Raw genomic sequence first — 22056 nt, 5'->3', positions numbered from 1 at the left:
AATTTCTAAAGTTCTCTTCAATCGTGGCTGCAGTTCCTTCCATCTCAATCGATGGAGTAATTGTTTTTCCCGTGAGTTACTGTGGGTTTTTCATCCCACGTAAATTTTAAATAACTATGATAACGTGTCCTAATCCTTAGCGCTATTAGGCTATCTTTATTAATTTACTTGACGGATAACGTACCACCATTTAACTGTAAAGTAACCTATGGTAACTTATGTTATTGTTCACCTTGGGTAGTTTACAGTATACAGCTCTTACGAGTCTTCGCCCATTTACGTGAATGTCGGTCATACTGTAAGGCAAATCGCTGGAAGGACGGTTGTGCTCTTAGTTTAAGTGGCAAAGTGTTCATGAAATCCATCATTCTACAGTAAGTTGATAAAAATTATGGGTCAAATTATGTGTATTGTTTCTTTTTTTTTCTTTTTTTTTATTCACAGCTTCTGGTAGGATCATTTCATGACCTACTATCACCAGGGTGCAGACTCCGTTATGCATCTTATTGTTATACCGCAACCTCCCGCTGCCCCTTTGTAGTCTTTCAGGGCACGCTATTGCAATCCAACGCAAAACTGTCCTGGCTGTTGGATGTTTCTTATCGAGGACTTTCTCTTAAGTATTATCTACTGAATGTGAATTTGGTTTTCTCAAGAGATGAGGGGGATGTATTATTTGATCTCTGGAGTATTCCCTCTGAGAAAACACTTGAAACTGTGGTTATGTAACAAACGATACGTTGATAGCGTGTATCTGTGTCACTGTCCACACTCGCAAAGCGCACCCATTTTGGCCATTGACTGCAAAACCGTTGGGAAAAGGGGAAAAGGCGAATAAGATATGGACGTTCACATCCTTGAAGAGTGATGTCCATTTGATAAAGTGGACCCTGGACCTCTGTGATTGATATGGAGAGGCTCCTTACTGGAATGTTGGGAATATCGGCTGCCTGGACGAGAATGTACAATTGCATAGTGGTCACTGGCATTGCTAATGGATCGAGCTGTAGAGTTCAGCGTTGATCCACCGGATGTGTATCCCGGCTTGTGGAGAGATGTACGAGAACCATAATGTGAGCTAGGTACCCAGCCTACTCGATAGGGATCATAGTCCTCCATTTCGGATGGTTCTTTCTCCACCACCTGTTAGAAAAAAACGGAAATAATAACTTTAAAAATAATAAACTTATATAATAAATAATAAACAAGGAGTATACCTAATATGAAAAACTTTCAAAACAAATTCCATGTTTTTTTTTTTTTTTTAAATCATGCAATGCTGTATGTCTTGTAAAGTGCTAAAAACAAAATTTTGAAAATAACCTTTCTTGTGAAAAAAAAAAAAAATTAAAAAGATATAAAATCCAAATCATAAATAAAAACAAGGAATTGAAAATTGACAAAATGCCAATAAGCAACCCGCTAACAAGGGACATTTTCTATCTTTGAAGGTAACCTTAACAGATATACATATATATTTAGATAAATTGTACATAGACTTCTGGCCAATATGAAAAATTATACAGCTAATGTATGAATTGCCTTGAGTTGTATCAAAGATTCGTTGATGGCACATCATCGATGATCTTTCCGAAAACGATTGCTTATTATAGCAACAATCTCGATCATTTACAGTTAAGATCTTAAACTGAATATGAATCAGGTGCACACGCTGGCCAAAAAAATACGAACCCTTAATCAATATTCAGTATCGAATCGCCTGCCTTTGTTTCGAATAACAGCAAGTGTGTGGAGTGGCATGGATTCTATAAGGTGTTCTAGTGAATTTTGGTCTAATTGTACCCATTCTTTCAGAAAAAATATCGAGTAGCTGCTACAAAGTTGAAGGAAGAGGAATTCGTTGCCGAATAGCTCTCTCTACAGTATATACCACACAATCTCAATAGGACAGCCAGGTGAATGTCGGGACCCGGAAAGATGGTGGAAATTTGTGTCAGGTTCTCCGAACCATTCTTGAACGATACTAGCACGATGCGCTGTTGCATTGTCATCCACAAAGTGGTCATCACCTTCGAGATAAAAATGTAACATTGCAGGGTGCAATAGATCTGATACAAAATTGAAGTACTCCCTACATTCGACCTGCCACCAGTATCAACGGACCCATTCCGTGCCAACAAAACATTCTCCATGCTATGATACCACCTCCAGATGTTTGGGTTGTCTTATCAAGGCAAGCAGGGTACATTGCTTCGTGAGGTTCTCGCCACACTCTCTTCCTACCATCCAAAAACAAAGTGTATTGTGATTCGTGTGACCACATGACTTTATTCCATTATTCCAATCACGACGTTCTCGGCACCACTGCAAGCGGATTTTTTCTGTTTTTCTCTGAAATAATTGGCTTCCGAAAAGACAGGCGACTGCCAATACCCAATTTGTTCAATTCCATGTGCATGGTACGGGTTGAAACAGGGCAGTTCTGGGGCTTGGTTGAATTCATATGTTATTTGCTGCACACTGAATGTCCTATTTTTTCGTACAGTACTATTTAGAATACGACGGCTTCACTCTTGAAGTATTATTTTTCTGTCATATTTACGCCATTTAGATGTGGAAGAACCGATTGCTTTCCAGCCATTAAAAAACTTTCAGATGGATGCTTTTGAGATACGTGTTATGTCTTTCGCTTCTTGGATCGTGGCTCCTGCTGAACGTGCACCCACGGTAAAAACATTTTGAAAGTCAGATGGGTCACACGTTTTCTCTATTCTAGCTTCACATTACTACTGTCGAACACCCTCTGTAGTCTTTATACTCAAAGAGTCATCACCCCACTTCATACTTTTCTTTGCATCTATTTGAATTTCTTCTGTCTGTGGCTGCCTTAATACAAAGGTTCATATATTTTTTGTGCGCAGTAAATAATTTTTCGAATTCGGTCATTGTGATGTGGTGAGACCACCACATCACAATCACTGAGCAAATTTAAAATCATAAACAGTTCCATAAAAATTAATAAATTAATACACGATCTTGACAGAGACATGGTCGTGCAAGATGGTAAGCTAGCTACCTGATTTCTGTTGTAGTGTAACCAGTCTTCTCAAGAATGCATTGGAAATAATTTCATTGGCCTGAGTTTTGATTTAAAAAAATGGCCTCCACGGAATGCCCTTTTAAATCCTTGACTTCTGGATGAGGTTTGTTGAAAAATCTCATTTATAAAAGGCTGTCTTCGAAATTATTAGAACTGATGCATATAGGAATTTAAAATTCATTGTTCACAGGAATTAGTATGATCAAAATCATTACAAATGATTCGAGTACTGAGTTCAACCATAATAATACCAAATATTACATTTAAAAGTACACTACTTTCCAAGTTAAAGGGTTTATAAAAACTGCATTCTTACTAACCTCTGTCTTGGTGCACGTACAGGTGAGTGAGGAACATAGAAATATGTTGACTATCAACATCACCAGTAGTAGAATAGCTAGACAGATACACAGGCCTATTAACCATGGAAACCTCCATTCTGTGCAGCTGGTACTGGATTCAGCCACTTAAATGAAAACATTTTTAAAAATGATTACAGAATACAGCGAAACATAAATTATCAATTACTGTAATTAATAATCACTCTTGTACTCTGTGAAATTAATAATATATTTTATTAAGCTGATTTCCCAAACCACTATATATTTAAGGTGACGTTTCAGGCATCTTACTGACACCCATCATCAGACCATGCTGCTGATGACAGCAGCATGGTCTGGTGATGGATTCAAACGGAACAAATTCAAGAAACATGGAATTCCCTACTTTTCAATGTAATCTCCTCCGATATGGACCTTTGCTCCTAAAAAGGAGTTATAGGTTGCCAACGAAGATTTCATCAAGAAGGGGGAATGGAGAACTCCCCCATGCTGAGCCCGGATATTTGTTTGTAGAAAGAGCCATTGAACGTGAAGTATGATTAGCTGACTGATGAAGTCGATGTGCTCCAAAATGTCTCTGGTTGACAGAGACTTGGAAATTCGTATGAGTATCTGGCTAGCTAGAATGCCGAGTATTAGGTTTTTTGTTTCTTCGAGCGGAATTATTACATACATAGTGTTGATGTCAAATGACACAAGTAGATCATTTGAATGGCAATCGAGGTCTGGAATTCTAAGTATGACTTCGATGGAATAGGTACTTTTGAGAATTAGGGGTATTAGAATTTCTGTAAGTCATCTGGATCTGTCATTCAGGATCAAATATTCCGTTGATTATGGGTTTCGCTGGGAATCCTGCCTTATGGGCTTTTAATTTTGCAAAGAAGGTGGGGCTTCCGATCCGTTGGGATTGACTTCCATGTAATCTCCTCCGATATGGACCTTTGCTCCTAAAAAGGAGTTATAGGTTGCCAACGAAGATTTCACCAAGAAGGGGGAATGGAGAACTCCCCCATGCTGAGCCCGGATATGAAGAGGTCTTTATCCGTGTTCTTTTGTTCTAGGAGGAACCTTGACTTTTTCTTTTGTTTTCTAGAGAGGTGGTTGGGCCTTTCTTAACTGTTGGTTGGTAGATTTCTTTGTCCACCAAGTGATCTATTTTGCGAATGTCTTGGTTGATTACAACAACGGCATTTACTTTGTCAGCTTTAGAGATATAAATGGATGTCTCCCTTGATGGCTTTTATAACTGCTGTTTCTTCTTTGGAGATAGTTTTCCTTTTTAGGATTCTCTTCTCACAGTCTCTTCAGTTTCGATGGCAAGGGACCACATCAACTTTGTAGCCTCCGATATATGTATAAACATTTATATCAGCGACTGACAAGCACTTTAATTCCATCAGTGAAAGAAAGAGTTTGTTAAAGAATGTAGCCAATTATCTATAGCATTTGAACTTCTGCATCTACCTTGACCATATGTCAACGAAATACGTACATCTTTAAGTAGCCCGAACATTCGAAAATCTGAAGTTAAAAGATTGTGGGGGGGAGGTTGTTCTCCATCGGGACAACTAACCTCTGATGCTATCCTGGTGCACAATAGTGCCCCCACCGGGGGAACATGCCTTTGAGAAGCATGCAGGGGAACAAAAATTTCGCCCAAATGTCACTTTTGTAAATAAGCTCGTCAGCAGATTGAAATTGTCAAATGTTTCTGCTCCAACTGGAGTACTGTATTAGGTCGATGTTAGTGTGCCACACTTGAGTCAGTTTCGGAACATGCTAACACGTCACAGAGACAATCATCCATCTAGGCTAATAGTTGTTGTCATACCCACCCTGTTTTTCCCAGATACGGCCCCTTCGAATCACTGTTTGTTTCCTGCAACGGAAAACTATTTGATAAGAAGACAAAACTTGGGGATAAATGATGTTATTCATGCAACGTCGCATCAGCTGTGTATGGTCCTTAGAGGCAACTATATTGAATAAATGAATTATTTACAGACTGCTTTCCCCGCAGATATATAATTTTCATAAATTTAATTTTAATCTGATTTACTCTGTACCGTCGTCAGTACCATTCTGTGGAGTAATTTCGATTAAATTAAAAGAGGTGATCTGATTGAGGTGTATAAGGCCTTGAATGGGTTGAGCAAGCTGAATGCTGATGGGATTCTTCCTCTTGCTCAGATTAAGAACCTGAGGGGCATAAATTCAAACTGAGGAAAGATAGTTGTAGAATAGATGTGCGGAATTTGACTTTAGCCAGCAGGTGGTTGATTGGTGGAACAGACTTCCATTTAAAACAAGTTTTTAATCTAAATTTACTCCATACAGTAAGCTTTAATCCAAATTTATTTCACACATTGTCGTTTAATCTGAATTAATCCATTACTAAAGAATTAATTCAGATCAAACAGAGGTTTACTCCTGGACTGCGACAAGTGTGGTTGTATCAGTACAGTTCGCCTGGAACCTTGATCAGCAAGATATATCACCATCTACCACTCGTTTGGAGAGGTCTGAGTTCAAATCGCACTGGAAACTGAAGACTTTCTTAAACGCCTCTTCAATCGGGGCTGTTATGACCTTGAGTTCTTTCGGGTTTTTCGACTAGCATTACATGCAGATATCAGCCAGCGAAAACAATATATTCACGAGACATAATACGTGATAGATCTATGATAATATCATAGGAATCGGGACAGTATGGTCTAAATAGCCAAAAAAATCTCCCAAAACAAGAACACAAATGAAAATGAAAAACAGCAGTAACGATTGCAGCTCCACCCAGTGAGATGGTCGTATGCTTAACATATGACCATATTGGGCAGCCCATGAGCTCGCAGATGTTTTACAAATTTTATATTTAATTTATTCTATTAATTTAATTTAATAAATTTTATTATTTTATTTTATTAATGTGTGAGCAGCGGTATCCAGTAACTCGCGGGTCGCTAGCTGTAAACACGGTCCTTAATTCATGGCCGAAAATATACTCACGTATATAATCCCCTGGATCCAGCACAAAAACGGTTGTTGAGGCCATTAGTTGGCCTTCATCGGTACCATTTCGGGTTCTCGGTAATGCTTGAGGAAGTTGCTCTGACCTTCCAGGACACTGTACCTAAAAAATAAAATAACAATTAAAATTTAAAAGTACTTAGATGGCTTCTTTCAAAATTTGGATCAATATCTAACACCAAAATTTGGATTCAGCTCATCAAAATGTGAAATACCATATTTCTGGAGTGAAAACGAAAGCTTCAAATTTGTCCAGTGTATTTTATGTTTGCGAAATCACACTATTAATCCTACTAATTACACATCCACGTGCGTAATATGTTACTCTCCTCCTAGAGGAGAAATTATCGTAGAATATTTTTTATTCCAAAATGTTTCATAATCTAATATATTCTCTTGAATTTCTGACTAAAACAGATTTTCACGTTCCCAGATCAAAAGCTAAATACAACTCAGCTTCTCTTTGCACTTCGTCTCTACCAAATTATATTTATTTCTATTCTCCTCTTTCAGTTTCTTAAATTAAGCAATATTATTGATTTCAATAAATATATCCCCACAGTCAAATCAAAATCAGCCAAGGAATGAGACACGTTTTAGGAAAGTTTGTACGATGCAGAAACGTGGCTAAACCATGTCTCATTCCCAAATCTTGTGATAAAATTGATTGACATGTCCTAAAAAATACCAATTTCACCAGCAACCTTGCGGATAGTTAAACATCGATTAGTCCTAATCATATAAATAAATCTTTATTTGTGCTACCAAAGTGAAGTGTTACATTGGTGAGTGACAAATTCCCTTCACGGCAGTAAATGCCAGGGGATTTACAAAAATTGGAATTATCCTGTGCCTGCCAGGTATCGAACCTGGGATCTTCCGCGTGTTAGGCGGATGTGATAACCACTACACCACAGGCACATGTCGGACGCAAGCCATCGAATCATTACTGTTAAAGTCCAAGGTCTTAAGTTTTCGTAGTTCGAAACAAAATTTGGTGTGGATTCGGTTCTCAGTAAAATCACTCAAAATACGTTCTCATCCAAAGCACGTTTCGAGACACATCTATTCAACGTGTCCTAATTCAGGCTGACTACAGATAACTGGTGATTCGTCAGTTAACCATGTCTAGATGAGTTACATGTTGCAACAAGTCGGAACTCGCTATGACCCGTAATTTCAAATTGCAAAATTACTCCCTGTAATTTTTGATCATACCTTGTACATAACATAGAAAAGAATGATGAATCCAGGACTCACCTGATCGCAGCCTGCTCCACGACACAATACAATATCGCACTGTACATGGACTCTGTTGCTGTCTGGAAATTTAAACATGGAGGACAGGGTGGCATCGGCAGCACTGATCGTCTCGTTGTACTTGAACTGGCTGAGGAAATTGGTCTGCGGGCATCTGTGGATATAGAAAGATAAGATATTAGAAAAAATAATGAATTATTTGCAGTTGTGAGTTGAGTTGCCATTTTCTAACGTTACAAACCTGCTTCACTCCTGTAAATACTATGCAAAGTGGTTACAAATGATCTTCCTGATTTTAAAACTTTATTAAAAAAAAAAGGAAAATTAATAAAGAAAAGAAAAACTCAAGTTTTGTTCCAGATATTGACAGTTACTGCATTCTTCCGTGTGAGGACGCCGATTGTCCTGAGTGAAAATGGAGTCTAACGACGATAATTGTTGTTCCACTAAGAAAAATAGAAAAAGATCAACTACTTCGACGTTCCCTTTGTGAATGCTGTCAGAACCTTAATAAAACTGGTATTTTGTGCTGTTATCACTGAGAAAAGAAGAATGGGCCGGCACTTCGCTGGCCCATTCTTCTTTTTTGCCAAACCAACGATCAACGGTATCACGAACCACGATATGCATTAGATAGAGGGAAAGACCAGATGCATGGTTTCAGCACGGTGCTACGCGGGTACATTTTCACAGTGAGGTAACACTTTTCTTAAACGAGTAATTACTTGACCAATGGACAGGAGGTGGAAGGGCCCATTCCTTGGCGGGATTTTTCACCAGGTACCGCCTACCCCCACTGCCTTATTTCAGCTTGAGTGAAAGAATACGTGCGTGGACTTTGATGTATCCAAAAACAAAAGAACAACACAGATTAAACCAATAGGTTAAAAAATGTATTTTCCTTTATTAGTTTTATTAGTTGGTTTTTAGTTTTTTCAAAAATTTTTAAAATTAGAAAAATCATTTGCAACCATCTCTGTAGTTACAATGAAATTTCCCTCTCCACTTTAATACTTCCAAAAAAAAAACAAATAAACTGCACTTCCCACACTAAACAACAAACTTTTAATGGTATCTTTTTATTATAAAAATCGCAACTTAAAATGCTGAAAACAATTGCTGGATATTGCAATATCGGTTATGGGAGGTGCCCCTTGGGAAAGAATGACACCAGTTTGGTAATGTTGTTGATGGTAATGTTCTGCCTCAAAGGGCATGATTGGTTGATAACATGATAATGAGGAGAGTACCGTGAAGTTGATGGACATCCTGTAATGTGACCATAACTTGAATGAGGATATATGGGATTCATTGGGAAGATACATTACTAATCGTTTGCCTCTTCTTATGACACTCCAGTAGATAACAATTTCTCTCACTAAGCAGTAGTCAAGAGTTATCTTCGGACAACCCGATCGGTTGGACACTACACAAATACAAAACTTGTCTACCGGTAGCACAATGAGATCGATCTTAAGATATTCACTGTTTTTAACAGCATTTTTTCTTTAAAAAGTTTTAAATATATAGCAAAACCGACGTGAATTGAGGTGAGTAACGTTCTCAAAGAACTCTTCAAATCTACTTGTCATATGTTAATGCTTGGTTACTCTTGTGGACTAATGTTCTAGCTTGAAAATCAAGGGCATGCAACTCCCTTGGTTGTTTTGATTTTACGCCAAAGCAGCTAAGGCCATGTTGTTTGTTTGTTTGTTATTCGGTTTTTAGGAGCATTAGCAACTAAGGCCATATTGCTCCGGGGATATGCGGTGATCATTCCCTGACCTTTCCGGTGGTCATTCCCTGACCTTTTCGATTTGGTGGTCACGGGCTCGAACCCCAGTCTAATCAAGAAGCGTGTGCTACGCACTGCTGCTCCTGCTCACCTGGCTACGGAGGCGCCTTGCTAAGGCCATAAGGCATCAGACCCTGTTTTTTTCCGGATGAAAAACCGATAATCCGGAATTAATAATTAGTAACCCTCTTAAGAGACCAACTATCTCGTCTACCGATGAATAACGACGATAAAAATTCCCCCCCCCGTCTAGATAGGGATGGAATCTTGGCCTTTTCCACAAAGTTTGGAAGGACGATCGTAATCGTGACTCCACGGATAGTGGAATCACTACTACATCTGCTGGACTTAAGACTTCACTTACACAGACCAACCATGAACTCCAGGGATCTTCAATTTCACTACGTCATCGCCTTAGATAATCGACACTAATTTTTAAACGCCTCAATCCAACTCTTTCATCTCTTACATCTGGTACTTCAACTGATATACGTAAAGCTCCAAAAGCTGAAATAATCATAACTTTAAGGAAGATACAAGATTTCAGGGCAAGTGTGGAGTGATATTTCCAGATGCCAGACAAAGTATATGTGTAGCATCTAGATATACGTGCATGGCACAACTGTACATTCATAATACTCACCCTCTAGAGTCGATGAGATGGACTTCGGTATTGTTCGGAGCGAAACTAAGGCACGACTTCACTTTCAGTCGGTGGATATCTACAGAGAGAAAAAAAGCTCGTTTAGCCTTCTCATTTACAATGTGTTTAAATCACGTGTCATTCAAAATTTCACAACAGCTCAAAATAATTTAATTCCATGGGCATGATTTTGAGCAGCTGTATATACATTCCAAAATTACGAATACATTTTTAAAAATACAGATAAAAATAGAATAAAATATTCGTCATTTTTGAAAATCATTCGATGTCCAACCCCCTAAACAAAATCGCGTGCAACCTGTTACAAAACACAAATCGGGTATGCGGACAAAAACAGCCTGTTTTAGGAACCGCTTTATTTCGCATTTATCTTGCGCTATCGTTTTCGAAATTTAAGAGTCATATTAAGGTTAACCAAGAACAACCTCATCTACCCATGTGTATTATGTCCGTAAATTGTGTATGTTCCCTGGTCGGTTTGCCTGTTTCACTGCCGAAGAAACCTTGCCGTCCAAGTCTGAGACTGACTAACTCTGCCACGGAGTTTAAAAAAGCCTATAAAAGTCCCATGCGAATCGACGGGATTCAAACCCGGGCCTTTTCCACTTGGGCTACCATTGAGCTTCCCGCTCAGACTCAATTTCGAGATAGTCATCGCTATGAAAATATCATAAAGAAACTGCTTAAATGATTATTTGAGAGGAAAGCACTGAAGACAATGGAGTTAAAGACAAGCCAGTTGGCTGAATGTGACTCGCTGTTGTAAGCAGACTATAGGAATAATTCCAAAATACACAAACTCTATATCACTCTGAGGTCGGCGCCGTGTTTCCTTTACGAAAGATGGTGACTCAACCCTAATTGAAAAAACAAAGTCAATCCTTTTAAAAGGAAAGCTCCAAATCCGAAAGCCACCAGTGATGAAAATTAACAACACCCCGATTCGTCTCTACACAGAAATCAAATATCTGGGTCTGTATCTAGACGCCAACTTATCCTTCCACCCCGACTTAAAATACTTGTCAGATAAAATCCAAAAATACACCGCAATGATAAGGCGGTTTAGTAGAGCGGATTGGGGCCTAAAGAATAAAACTCTATAATTAATAAATAAGGTAGTATATGTTCCAATTGTGTGCTACGGAGTCTCCATCTGGTGTGAAAAGGCAATCCTCGAAAGGAACAAGCGCAAGCTTGAATTCATTCAAAGATTTATGTTACTATCGGTTACCAGGGCGTGATGTACTGTCAGCACCCCCGCATTACAAGTCATTGCAGGATACGTACCTATCTGGAAGTTGTCAAGAGGGGTCTCTTCCAGCGGCTGAAGAAGGGAATCCCAACGCAATTGTTGAATCTGCAGTTGGAAAATGCAAATGACCCTAAACAAGAAAGAAGAAAAATTGCAGACCACCTACAAAACCTCTGCAAGAAACATGGGACATGACACCGAAAGGGGAAATCACCAAAGGTTTTATTCCCTCAATAACTCGCACTTTTCCAAAGTCTCCTTCCTGGTACACGCCTGGATTACAAGTCACCTTCCTGATTACAGGCCATGGACCGTTTCAGAAAAAAACTGACAGCCATGGCAATATAAAATAACCCATATTGCCACTGTGGTGAAGATGAGTCCTGGGAACACCTTATGTATGAGTGTCTTACTTACGACAACACCAGACTTCAATTCCTCACAGAAATACAAGGAAACCCCAGCAATCAGGAGTCAACTTTACTACAAGATGAGGCCACATACCACGCTACGCCCAGGCTGTATTCAAGTCTAGAAGAGCTAGACTTGCAGAACTCAGGACAGAACAGAATAACGTGCCACCCCCTGCGAATCCCGACTGGGGTAGGATAATGCAAGCATCCTGGGTGCAGGATTTCAAAGGCAGGTTGCCCTGCTAACCCGATAAGGGTAGGATTCGTGCTAGCACTCCTCAGAGTGCAGAATACTCAGAGAGAGCAAGGCGCTCACACAGGAGCAGGTGCTCCTGTGACTTTCAATCCCCTTCTCTATCCCCTACCTTCGCCTAACTTAGGGTGGACTGCCTTCCCTATTGGTCCACTCAAACTAATGTTCCCCACATTCTGACCTCTTCTTCTTCTAACTCCCCCATATGCTCTCTTCAAAAAAAAAACTATTTTTATTAATTTTATGGCCTCTGTCAGGAAGCTCAGGCGACCCTGGCAGAGGCCAACTAGGATATGATGGGCAGCCTGGCTCACCTCCCAGTAATTGTGGCGGGCAACGTTGGGTGTCACTAGGGGCCCTGCGGCCAAGCAGCCAGAGACACAACAACAGAACAAAGCACAATACTACATAAACCAGACATTACACTTTTTTCTGGCTTTGCAATAGTTCTGCATTCCATCACAGAGTACATACGGCGCAGATGTGGGGAACCACCGATGGCGCTGACCCTAAATACTATGCCACAATGTGCTTGCTGAATATATATATAACTTTGTATCAGTTGTTCCTGTACATTTTTTAACCTTCTCCCCCCAACATAGACTTTTTTTTCTTCTTCTTTTTTTTGCTGGCATCAGAGAGTTTACTGATGTGGGATTAGTCCCTCTTTGCGAGGAATGCGGGAATTTTTATTTATCTATTTTTTTATTTTATTTATTTTTTAATTAATTAATTTATTTATTTTTTATTTTATATTTTTAATTAATTTATTTAGTTATTTTATTTTATTATTTTAATGTATTTTTTATTATTTTTTAATTTATTTTTAATTATTTTTTATTTTATTTTATTTATATACATATATTAGTAAATTAATAAGAGGAGTTTACCTCAATATAGTACGTAGAGTATTACAGCTCTGATTCATACTATCTAATTATATATATATATATATATATATATATATAATATAAAATAAAAATATATAAAAATAAAATAAAAATAAAATAAAAATATAGATGGAGAAGTTATTAAACACAAAATGCCGAGCCTAGTTGAAGAAAAAAGAGAAAAAGAATGTTAAGATCCTATAAAAAAAAAAAAAAATTAATTATTAAGTAGAATTAAATCCGAATTAATGCCGAATTAACAGGCCAATTATATGTACAAAAGCTGAAAGAAAAAGAGGGGAGGGTGATAGAGATAAAAATTATAAAATAAAAATTATAAAATAAAAATTAAAAATTGGTACATAGATCAGGTATTTCATCAGGGGGCTACACCTGATCATGTACCAAACACTGTGTTTCTATGCAAACTCATGTTGATGGAGAAGCTGAAGAAATGAAAAGGAAATAAAAAGGAAATAAAAAATATAAAATTTTTTTTTTTTTTTTTTTTTATAAAAATTTTTTATAGCTCCAGAAACATGAGTGAGGTAGCCCCAACGCAGTGTATTTAGATTAATAAATTAAGTAACGTAGTGTATTTGGAAATAAATTGAATAACGCAACCGCAGTGTATTTAGATTAATAAATTAAGAAAATTGAGTAACGCAGTGTATTTGGAAATAAATTGAGTCGATAGTATGTAAGAACGCCAGTTTAAATCGAAAGTATGTAATAAATAAATAAATAACAAGGTAGCGGTATAGAAAAAGGAAGCAATGCAAGGTAGGGGAGGGAAAAGAAGTTAAAAATACAGAGGCGAAGATAGTGAGAAAGAGGAAAGTGAGAATGTCCGAATCACCCTCGTATTACACTAATAGTTCAACGGACGGAAAAACGAAGAGTAGAAAGTAGAAAGATGTAAAGAGAAGGAAAAGAGTTTAAAGGATACTAGGCAAGCTGGGGGTGTAAGTACCCAACCTCATAGAGAGGGCCTTGGCTGTGAGAGTGTTAGTAGAAGTGGAAATTAATACCGCTAGCTTGTATTGTATATTTTACGAAATAAAATAAAATAAAAATATGAACAGGAGGAAAATTAAATACATACGATAACTGGCAGAAACAAGTTGAGTGAAATATAATTAAGAAATGACAATAAAATATGCAATCATGATTAATAAGGTACAATTATGTGAATATGATTAATAAGAATGGAATGCAAACAGAGGGAAAACTATGACAACGATGGTGGAGTTGCTCAGAAGAGAAGAACTATGGGAGCCCTCTGTGGTCAAAATAAAATAGAGAAAATAAAAGATTGGACATAAATAATTATTGATATTAAATTACGAAAATGAAAAGAAAACTTAGGAAGTGAAAGAACACGAACATCGTTCTAATAGAAGTTATAATAGAAGTCATTATGTGTGATCACTTTCCAAGTGGTGGAAATACCACCATTCAAATGTACAACTATACAACTATACAAGTATCGAATTAACCCTAATCAAGGTGGAACATGGTGAAACCGAATTTTTCTTTAATGTAATCAGAGAGAATTTTTATAATAAAATTTAAGAAATTAATAGGAATGTCATTATTGCGAAGTTTGGTATAAAGATCATTTAATGCACCAGCGAAAAGTGATTGATTGCTACTAATATTAGCTAAACGGATAATCTGTGTGCAGATAATATTTTTATGAACCTTAATCGAAATGTTCGAGTTCCAATTTGTTAAATAGATAATATTAAAATTAAATTCGCTTCTTTTGTCAAATAGTTCCAAATTATGACGAAGAGGAGGACTATTTAAAGTAATACTTAAATCCAAAAAATTTGCATGTTGGTTGCCAAAGTTTTCTTTATTGAGAGTGAGTTCAGTTGGATATATAGATTTAGCAATATTTTCAAAATGAATGTTGAGAATAAGAATGTCATCAACATAGCGGAATGCATAAAAATTAAGGTTCGGGTTGTTATCAATAAATAGATGTTCGTAATAATGGAGAAATAGATTAGATACTATGCTAGAAATTTGTGAACCCACGGGAACTCCTATGGATTGTTTATAAGCATATCTACCATCATAGATATAATTGTTTAGGATACAGAGGTTGATGTAGTTATTCCAAGTGACCTCATCTGTTGATATAACGTTTTTGTATTTGAGGAACAATTGATGAAGTACATTAACAATCAGGTGATGCGGTAAGGAGGTAAATAAGTTGGTGAAGTCATATGTTTCAATACTAAATATGCTGGAATATGCATTGGAATTAAAAATTTTAATGATACTGTGGTTGTTGTTAATGATCCAGGTGGTAGGGATATTAATAAGGATAGTAGTTAACAATTTGAAAAATTGTTTACCTGGATGATAACAGCCACTTTTTTTGGCACTAGTGATGAATCTGAAGCTAACTGGATGTTTATGGAATTTGGCTATCATATACAAGAAAGGCAAAGTAGAATTGCGAATTTTGGTATGCAATTTTTTATGCAACCCCCACTCCTTCCCTTTAGATGGATTCGTTGCTAACACAATTTGCCCTATTTAATTTTTACCCCACTTGTCATGCATTTGCATAAAAAATTGCATACCAAAATTCGCAATTCTACTTTGCCTTTCTTGTATATGATAGCCAAATTCCATAAACATCCAGTTAGCTTCAGATTCATCACTAGTGCCAAAAAAAGTGGCTGTTATCATCCAGGTAAACAATTTTTCAAATTGTTAACTACTATCCTTATTAATATCCCTACCACCTGGATCATTAACAACAACCACAGTATCATTAAAAATTTTAATTCCAATGCATATTCCAGCATATTTAGTATTGAAACATATGACTTCACCAACTTATTTACCTCCTTACCGCATCACCTGATTGTTAATGTACTTCATCAATTGTTCCTCAAATACAAAAACGTTATATCAACAGATGAGGTCACTTGGAATAACTACATCAACCTCTGTATCCTAAACAATTATATCTATGATGGTAGATATGCTTATAAACAATCCATAGGAGTTCCCGTGGGTTCACAAATTTCTAGCATAGTATCTAATCTATTTCTCCATTATTACGAACATCTATTTATTGATAACAACCCGAACCTTAATTTTTATGCATTCCGCTATGTTGATGACATTCTTATTCTCAACATTCATTTTGAAAATATTGCTAAATCTATATATCCAACTGAACTCACTCTCAATAAAGAAAACTTTGGCAACCAACATGCAAATTTTTTGGATTTAAGTATTACTTTAAATAGTCCTCCTCTTCGTCATAATTTGGAACTATTTGACAAAAGAAGCGAATTTAATTTTAATATTATCTATTTAACAAATTGGAACTCGAACATTTCGATTAAGGTTCATAAAAATATTATCTGCACACAGATTATCCGTTTAGCTAATATTAGTAGCAATCAATCACTTTTCGCTGGTGCATTAAATGATCTTTATACCAAACTTCGCAATAATGACATTCCTATTAATTTCTTAAATTTTATTATAAAAATTCTCTCTGATTACATTAAAGAAAAATTCGGTTTCACCATGTTCCACCTTGATTAGGGTTAATTCGATACTTGTATAGTTGTATAGTTGTACATTTGAATGGTGGTATTTCCACCACTTGGAAAGTGATCACACATAATGACTTCTATTATAACTTCTATTAGAACGATGTTCGTGTTCTTTCACTTCCTAAGTTTTCTTTTCATTTTCGTAATTTAATATCAATAATTATTTATGTCCAATCTTTTATTTTCTCTATTTTATTTTGACCACAGAGGGCTCCCATAGTTCTTCTCTTCTGAGCAACTCCACCATCGTTGTCATAGTTTTCCCTCTGTTTGCATTCCATTCTTATTAATCATATTCACATAATTGTACCTTATTAATCATGATTGCATATTTTATTGTCATTTCTTAATTATATTTCACTCAACTTGTTTCTGCCAGTTATCGTATGTATTTAATTTTCCTCCTGTTCATATTTTTATTTTATTTTATTTCGTAAAATATACAATACAAGCTAGCGGTATTAATTTCCACTTCTACTAACACTCTCACAGCCAAGGCCCTCTCTATGAGGTTGGGTACTTACACCCCCAGCTTGCCTAGTATCCTTTAAACTCTTTTCCTTCTCTTTACATCTTTCTACTTTCTACTCTTCGTTTTTCCGTCCGTTGAACTATTAGTGTAATACGAGGGTGATTCGGACATTCTCACTTTCCTCTTTCTCACTATCTTCGCCTCTGTATTTTTAACTTCTTTTCCCTCCCCTACCTTGCATTGCTTCCTTTTTCTATACCGCTACCTTGTTATTTATTTATTTATTACATACTTTCGATTTAAACTGGCGTTCTTACATACTATCGACTCAATTTATTTCCAAATACACTGCGTTACTCAATTTTCTTAATTTATTAATCTAAATACACTGCGGTTGCGTTATTCAATTTATTTCCAAATACACTACGTTACTTAATTTATTAATCTAAATACACTGCGTTGGGGCTACCTCACTCATGTTTCTGGAGCTATAAAAAATTTTTATAAAAAAAAAAAAAAAAAAAATTTTATATTTTTTATTTCCTTTTTATTTCCTTTTCATTTCTTCAGCTTCTCCATCAACATGAGTTTGCATAGAAACACAGTGTTTGGTACATGATCAGGTGTAGCCCCCTGATGAAATACCTGATCTATGTACCAATTTTTAATTTTTATTTTATAATTTTTATTTTATAATTTTTATCTCTATCACCCTCCCCTCTTTTTCTTTCAGCTTTTGTACATATAATTGGCCTGTTAATTCGGCATTAATTCGGATTTAATTCTACTTAATAATTAATTTTTTTTTTTTTTTTTTATAGGATCTTAACATTCTTTTTCTCTTTTTTCTTCAACTAGGCTCGGCATTTTGTGTTTAATAACTTCTCCATCTATATTTTTATTTTATTTTTATATATTTTTATTTTATATTATTTATATACATGTATCCTGTTTTGCTGCTTTGCGCATTCAGGTACACGTACTGTTTTTCCTTATTTTTCCTGTTTTTCCACATCTTTGTTTTCATATTTCATATATATATATATATATATATATATATATTGAAAATAATTTGAAATTTTAAGTTCGTCTGCACGGGTAACACAGTAGTATTCGTCATCGTCCTCCCCACACTGGGTGAAAAAGGCACGATATTTTTCACTCTGTGGCTGAGTTAGTCGGTCTCAGGCGTAGATAGCAAGGTTTCCCCCTGGAAAAACTGGACTTTTTCGTCCAGCAAAGCAAGCAAATCAACCAGAGAACACATGCAATTCACAGACACAATACACATGGATAGTTGAAGTGACTTTCTAGGTGACCCTAATATAATAGTTTAATCCTTTACAGTTCTGTCGGAAGGAGGTCGTTTGATTCTACACCTTCTACACCATTCTTTGTACACCTTAACCATAGTGGACCCTGCGCAACCGATAAGACTGGTCGTTTTCGATATGGAAGAGCCCAACACACGAGTTTCCATAATCATGCCCTTTTGAAAATCCATGATAACTTTACTACATCCTATAACTGCTACTTTATACTTATTTGCCCGACCAGATGCAAATTACCACTGCTCTAACGTACGAAACTTGGGCTTTTTATATTGTGAGCTATGTGGCATAGGTCATTACGAATGGGGTGATCACTGAGTGTATGTTTGTATTTGATAATGAGTTTGACCCACTACAGTATACATTTTTTCCTTTTTCCCAATTTTAATTTATTAATAAAATTTTCATTATAACTAAATATTTAATTATCTACGAGCTGGAATGTTGTTGTTATTGAGTTTTAGGAGCATTAGCAACTAAGGCCATATTGCTCCGTATACTGTCCGTAAATTGTGTGTGTTTTGAGATCGATTTTCTGTTTGCTGGACGAAAAACTCGAGCTTCCAGGAGAAAAAAACCATGGTACCTATCCCCACCGGAAACCGACTAACTCGGCCACGTTGTGATAAAGGCCTATATAAATTCTTCACGTCATCGACAGCATTCGAACTCCAGTCTTTTCCACCCAATGCGAGGAGGATGGCAATTCTACCATCTATGCTACCCACGAAGGCAGTTGGAACGCTCTTGGATATTTAAAAAAATATACTGAATTCCAGTCCTAAATGTATGATCAGCACGATCGAAAATTTCATTCAAATGTATCTGCTTTTTTCCCAATGTAGTTTTTACATTGCTAGATATCAAATGCGAAATCAGCTAAATCTGGTTTACAAGTTGTTCTCAATGTTAATGATTCAATTTTCCTCCTAAAGTAGAGTAAGGTCACATTTTAGAAGTGCTGTTATCTAAGAATGTCGTACGTAGGACGATTCATATGCAGTACGACTAATACAATCAACCAGTTTCTAACTTTTTAAAAGGATTTTGTGTTCGAGTTCAGGGTCTTTCTTGGACGTTAATTTAGTGACATAAATATTTGCACGAAGTAATACGATGGATGGTTGACTAATGCAGTTCATCACTTGAGAAAACTAAACTTCCAGTTATATATCAATTTGAAATTCTGTCGTTTCAAAAAACCAATAACATTATAGCAATTTTCTAATATAAGTACAAAAATGATCAAGCCGCGTCGATTTTAGGAAGGATGTAGATTTTCTTGAGCGTGTACAGAGAAGGGCAACAAGATTGATGAGAGGAATGAAGGGATCCTCTTACCAAGAGAGGCTTAAGTTCTGCAAATTGCAGCGGCCGGAGACTAGGCACTGCGAGGTGATCTGATTGAGGTGTATAAGGCCTTGAATGGGTTGAGCACGCTGAATGCTGATGGGATTCTTAAGAACCTGTGCCCCCTCAGATTCTTCCTCTTAAGAACCTGAGGGGACACAGTTTCAAATTGAGGAAAGACAGTTGTAGGATAGATGTGCGGAAATTTGTCTTTAGCCAGCGGGTGGTTAATTGCTGGAAGAAACTTCCATCTGTCGTTGTGGAAGTTGATAGGTTAAATAAATTCAAGGAGGAAGTGAACGAACTTTTAGAGGGAATGGTTGTGTGAATTTTTTTTATTTATTATTATTTTTTATTTATTTATTATTATATTTTGGCTGATGCTACAAGAGCGCATACGCTTGCTTTGTTGGATCACATGCTCTATTACGATTACTATATACACTACTGAAATTGGATGGTTGATTTTTGCGCCAAGACAACTAAAGCCATGAGGCTTCAGCGTATTACGTCTATAAATTGCGTGTATTCTATGGTTGGTCTGCTTGTTTTGGTGGATGAAATCCTGATTTACTGGGAGGAAAAACCATGAATCTTTATCTGAGACTGACGAAGAACAGATTAACTTGGCAATGGTGTGAAAAAAAAGCCTCTAAAAATTTCTCCTGTTTAGAGAGGAGTTTTCGGGACTCGAATCCCTGTTTTAATCACCCTTGAAGAAGATAAGCAGAGGCGACAATCAAATACCGTTTCTTAAAAGACTGGTTCCAACCTTTTAAGAAACACCCCTTAAATTTAAAGACTTAAATTTATCTACTGAGTTTCTTCAGATACCAGTAGATGTTTTAAATTTTAAAATCTCACATTTTAAATTTGGATGAAACTTTTAAACACTAGACTTAAATGTCTGTACATTGTGGTTGTTGTCGTTGGAGTAGGGTTTTAGGAGCATCAGCGACTAAGACCATATTGCTCCGTGTATACTGCCTGTAAATTGCGTGTGTTCTGTGGTCGATTTTCTGTTTGCTGGATGAAAAACCCGTGTTTCCGGGATGAAAAATCGTTCTCCCCTCGCCTGAGACCGACTAATGTGAAAAAGGACTGTAAAAATTCCTCTCTTCATCGAGGGGCTTGAACTCAGGTGGTTTTAGAGCACACGTGTAAAGGATGAGTCAGAATTATGTATAAATTCTCTAAATTGCTGTGTGTCTTGATGTCATGATCAATTGTATAAAAACATTTACATTTTATAGCTGAGCCATCTATTTAACAATCTTTTGTGTTTCAGGCAAACCAGTTACCGATAAACATGGAGTGTGCATTGGAATGTTAATAACAAATAAAAGCGCCGACACATCTGACAGTAACCCCTTCTACGTGATAAATTTCAGCAGCATGGAACTGGTAACAACTTCAGTGAAGCCATGCGGTAGGTAAAGAACTTCAGACAGTACCGAAAATATCCAAGCTATTACAATTATCCACGAACGTTCACCTGAGATTTCAACAGGATAATATTCTCGAGAACTGTGAATGAATCAGTGGAGTGTTTTTAGAATTTTAGTGGAAAGCTTACATACTTGAGCTGTTTCATGCAATCCAGGAAGATGATATAGATCAGTTACCAGAAATGGTCGATCATAATCCACTCGTCCGTAAAACATATTTTGGTCGATCAGGTGCATAGAAATAAAAATATAATTTTCTAGAGAACACTTGTGCCCGAAATCCTATTAATTACTATCCTGATTTAGATTTTTAATTTATTTCAATTTTTATGTACTAACGTAATGTATTTTTCGGGATTAAAAATTAAAATTCTACAACCGGCATATGTCATTTAAGTCCATCTGCAGACCTTGTTAATTTAAAATCGGCTCATATGGGGGAAGATACTGCCGGCCCCAGTTCCATGAGCCGTACTGCCATGAGAAAGGCAAAAGAGATGATTTCCATAACGGAACTGCATGGTAAGAGGTTTTAATCAGATTAAAAGGGCATTTAAATTTTCACAACCGTATGTATTGGGCTAATGAAAAATTCCAGACATCTGCGTAATCTTCCATGGATTAACGTGAAGTTAGGGCTCGTCTCATGGGACAATAGATCCCAGACACTTGAGATAACGGTTCCATACAATAAAATTTAGAATTTTTAAAATAATATTTGTATTTCAAAAATAAAAAACCCTCGTGGGTAGTACGGTTGATAAGATCACCGTCCTTCCCACACTGGATGGAAAAGAACTGAGTCCACTTGATGAGGTGGAGGAATTTTTATTGACCTTTTTCACAACGTGGTTGAATTAGTCGGTTTCACACGAGGGTAGCATGGTTTTTTCTCCCGGAAACTCG

At 36.6% G+C, this 22056-nt stretch overlaps 1 protein-coding gene and 1 non-coding gene across 2 annotated transcripts in view; both read right to left on the bottom strand.

Moving 5' to 3' along the window:
- Positions 1-410: 410 nt before the first annotated feature.
- Positions 411-22056, bottom strand: part of LOC150090336 (uncharacterized) — a 91135-nt gene continuing 69489 nt past the window's right edge. Inside the window, exons 6-10 of the mRNA XM_090389810.1 lie at positions 10128-10206; positions 7690-7843; positions 6409-6532; positions 3382-3527; positions 411-1143 (exon numbers count right to left, since the gene is read on the bottom strand). Of these exons, the coding sequence (XP_090245936.1) occupies positions 850-1143; positions 3382-3527; positions 6409-6532; positions 7690-7843; positions 10128-10206 (797 nt within the window). The 3' untranslated portion in view covers positions 411-849. The remainder of the gene's footprint in view (positions 1144-3381; positions 3528-6408; positions 6533-7689; positions 7844-10127; positions 10207-22056) is intronic.
- On the bottom strand, positions 7278-7350 carry TRNAV-AAC (transfer RNA valine (anticodon AAC)). The gene has a single exon. It is a non-coding gene; the product is annotated as a tRNA-Val (tRNA).

This window comes from Mastigoproctus giganteus, chromosome 2 (assembly GCF_048544385.1).
Source record: "Mastigoproctus giganteus isolate SK-2022 chromosome 2, ASM4854438v1, whole genome shotgun sequence".
Taxonomy (NCBI): domain Eukaryota; kingdom Metazoa; phylum Arthropoda; class Arachnida; order Uropygi; family Thelyphonidae; genus Mastigoproctus; species Mastigoproctus giganteus.
This window is presented reverse-complemented; position numbering and strand designations above follow the sequence as displayed.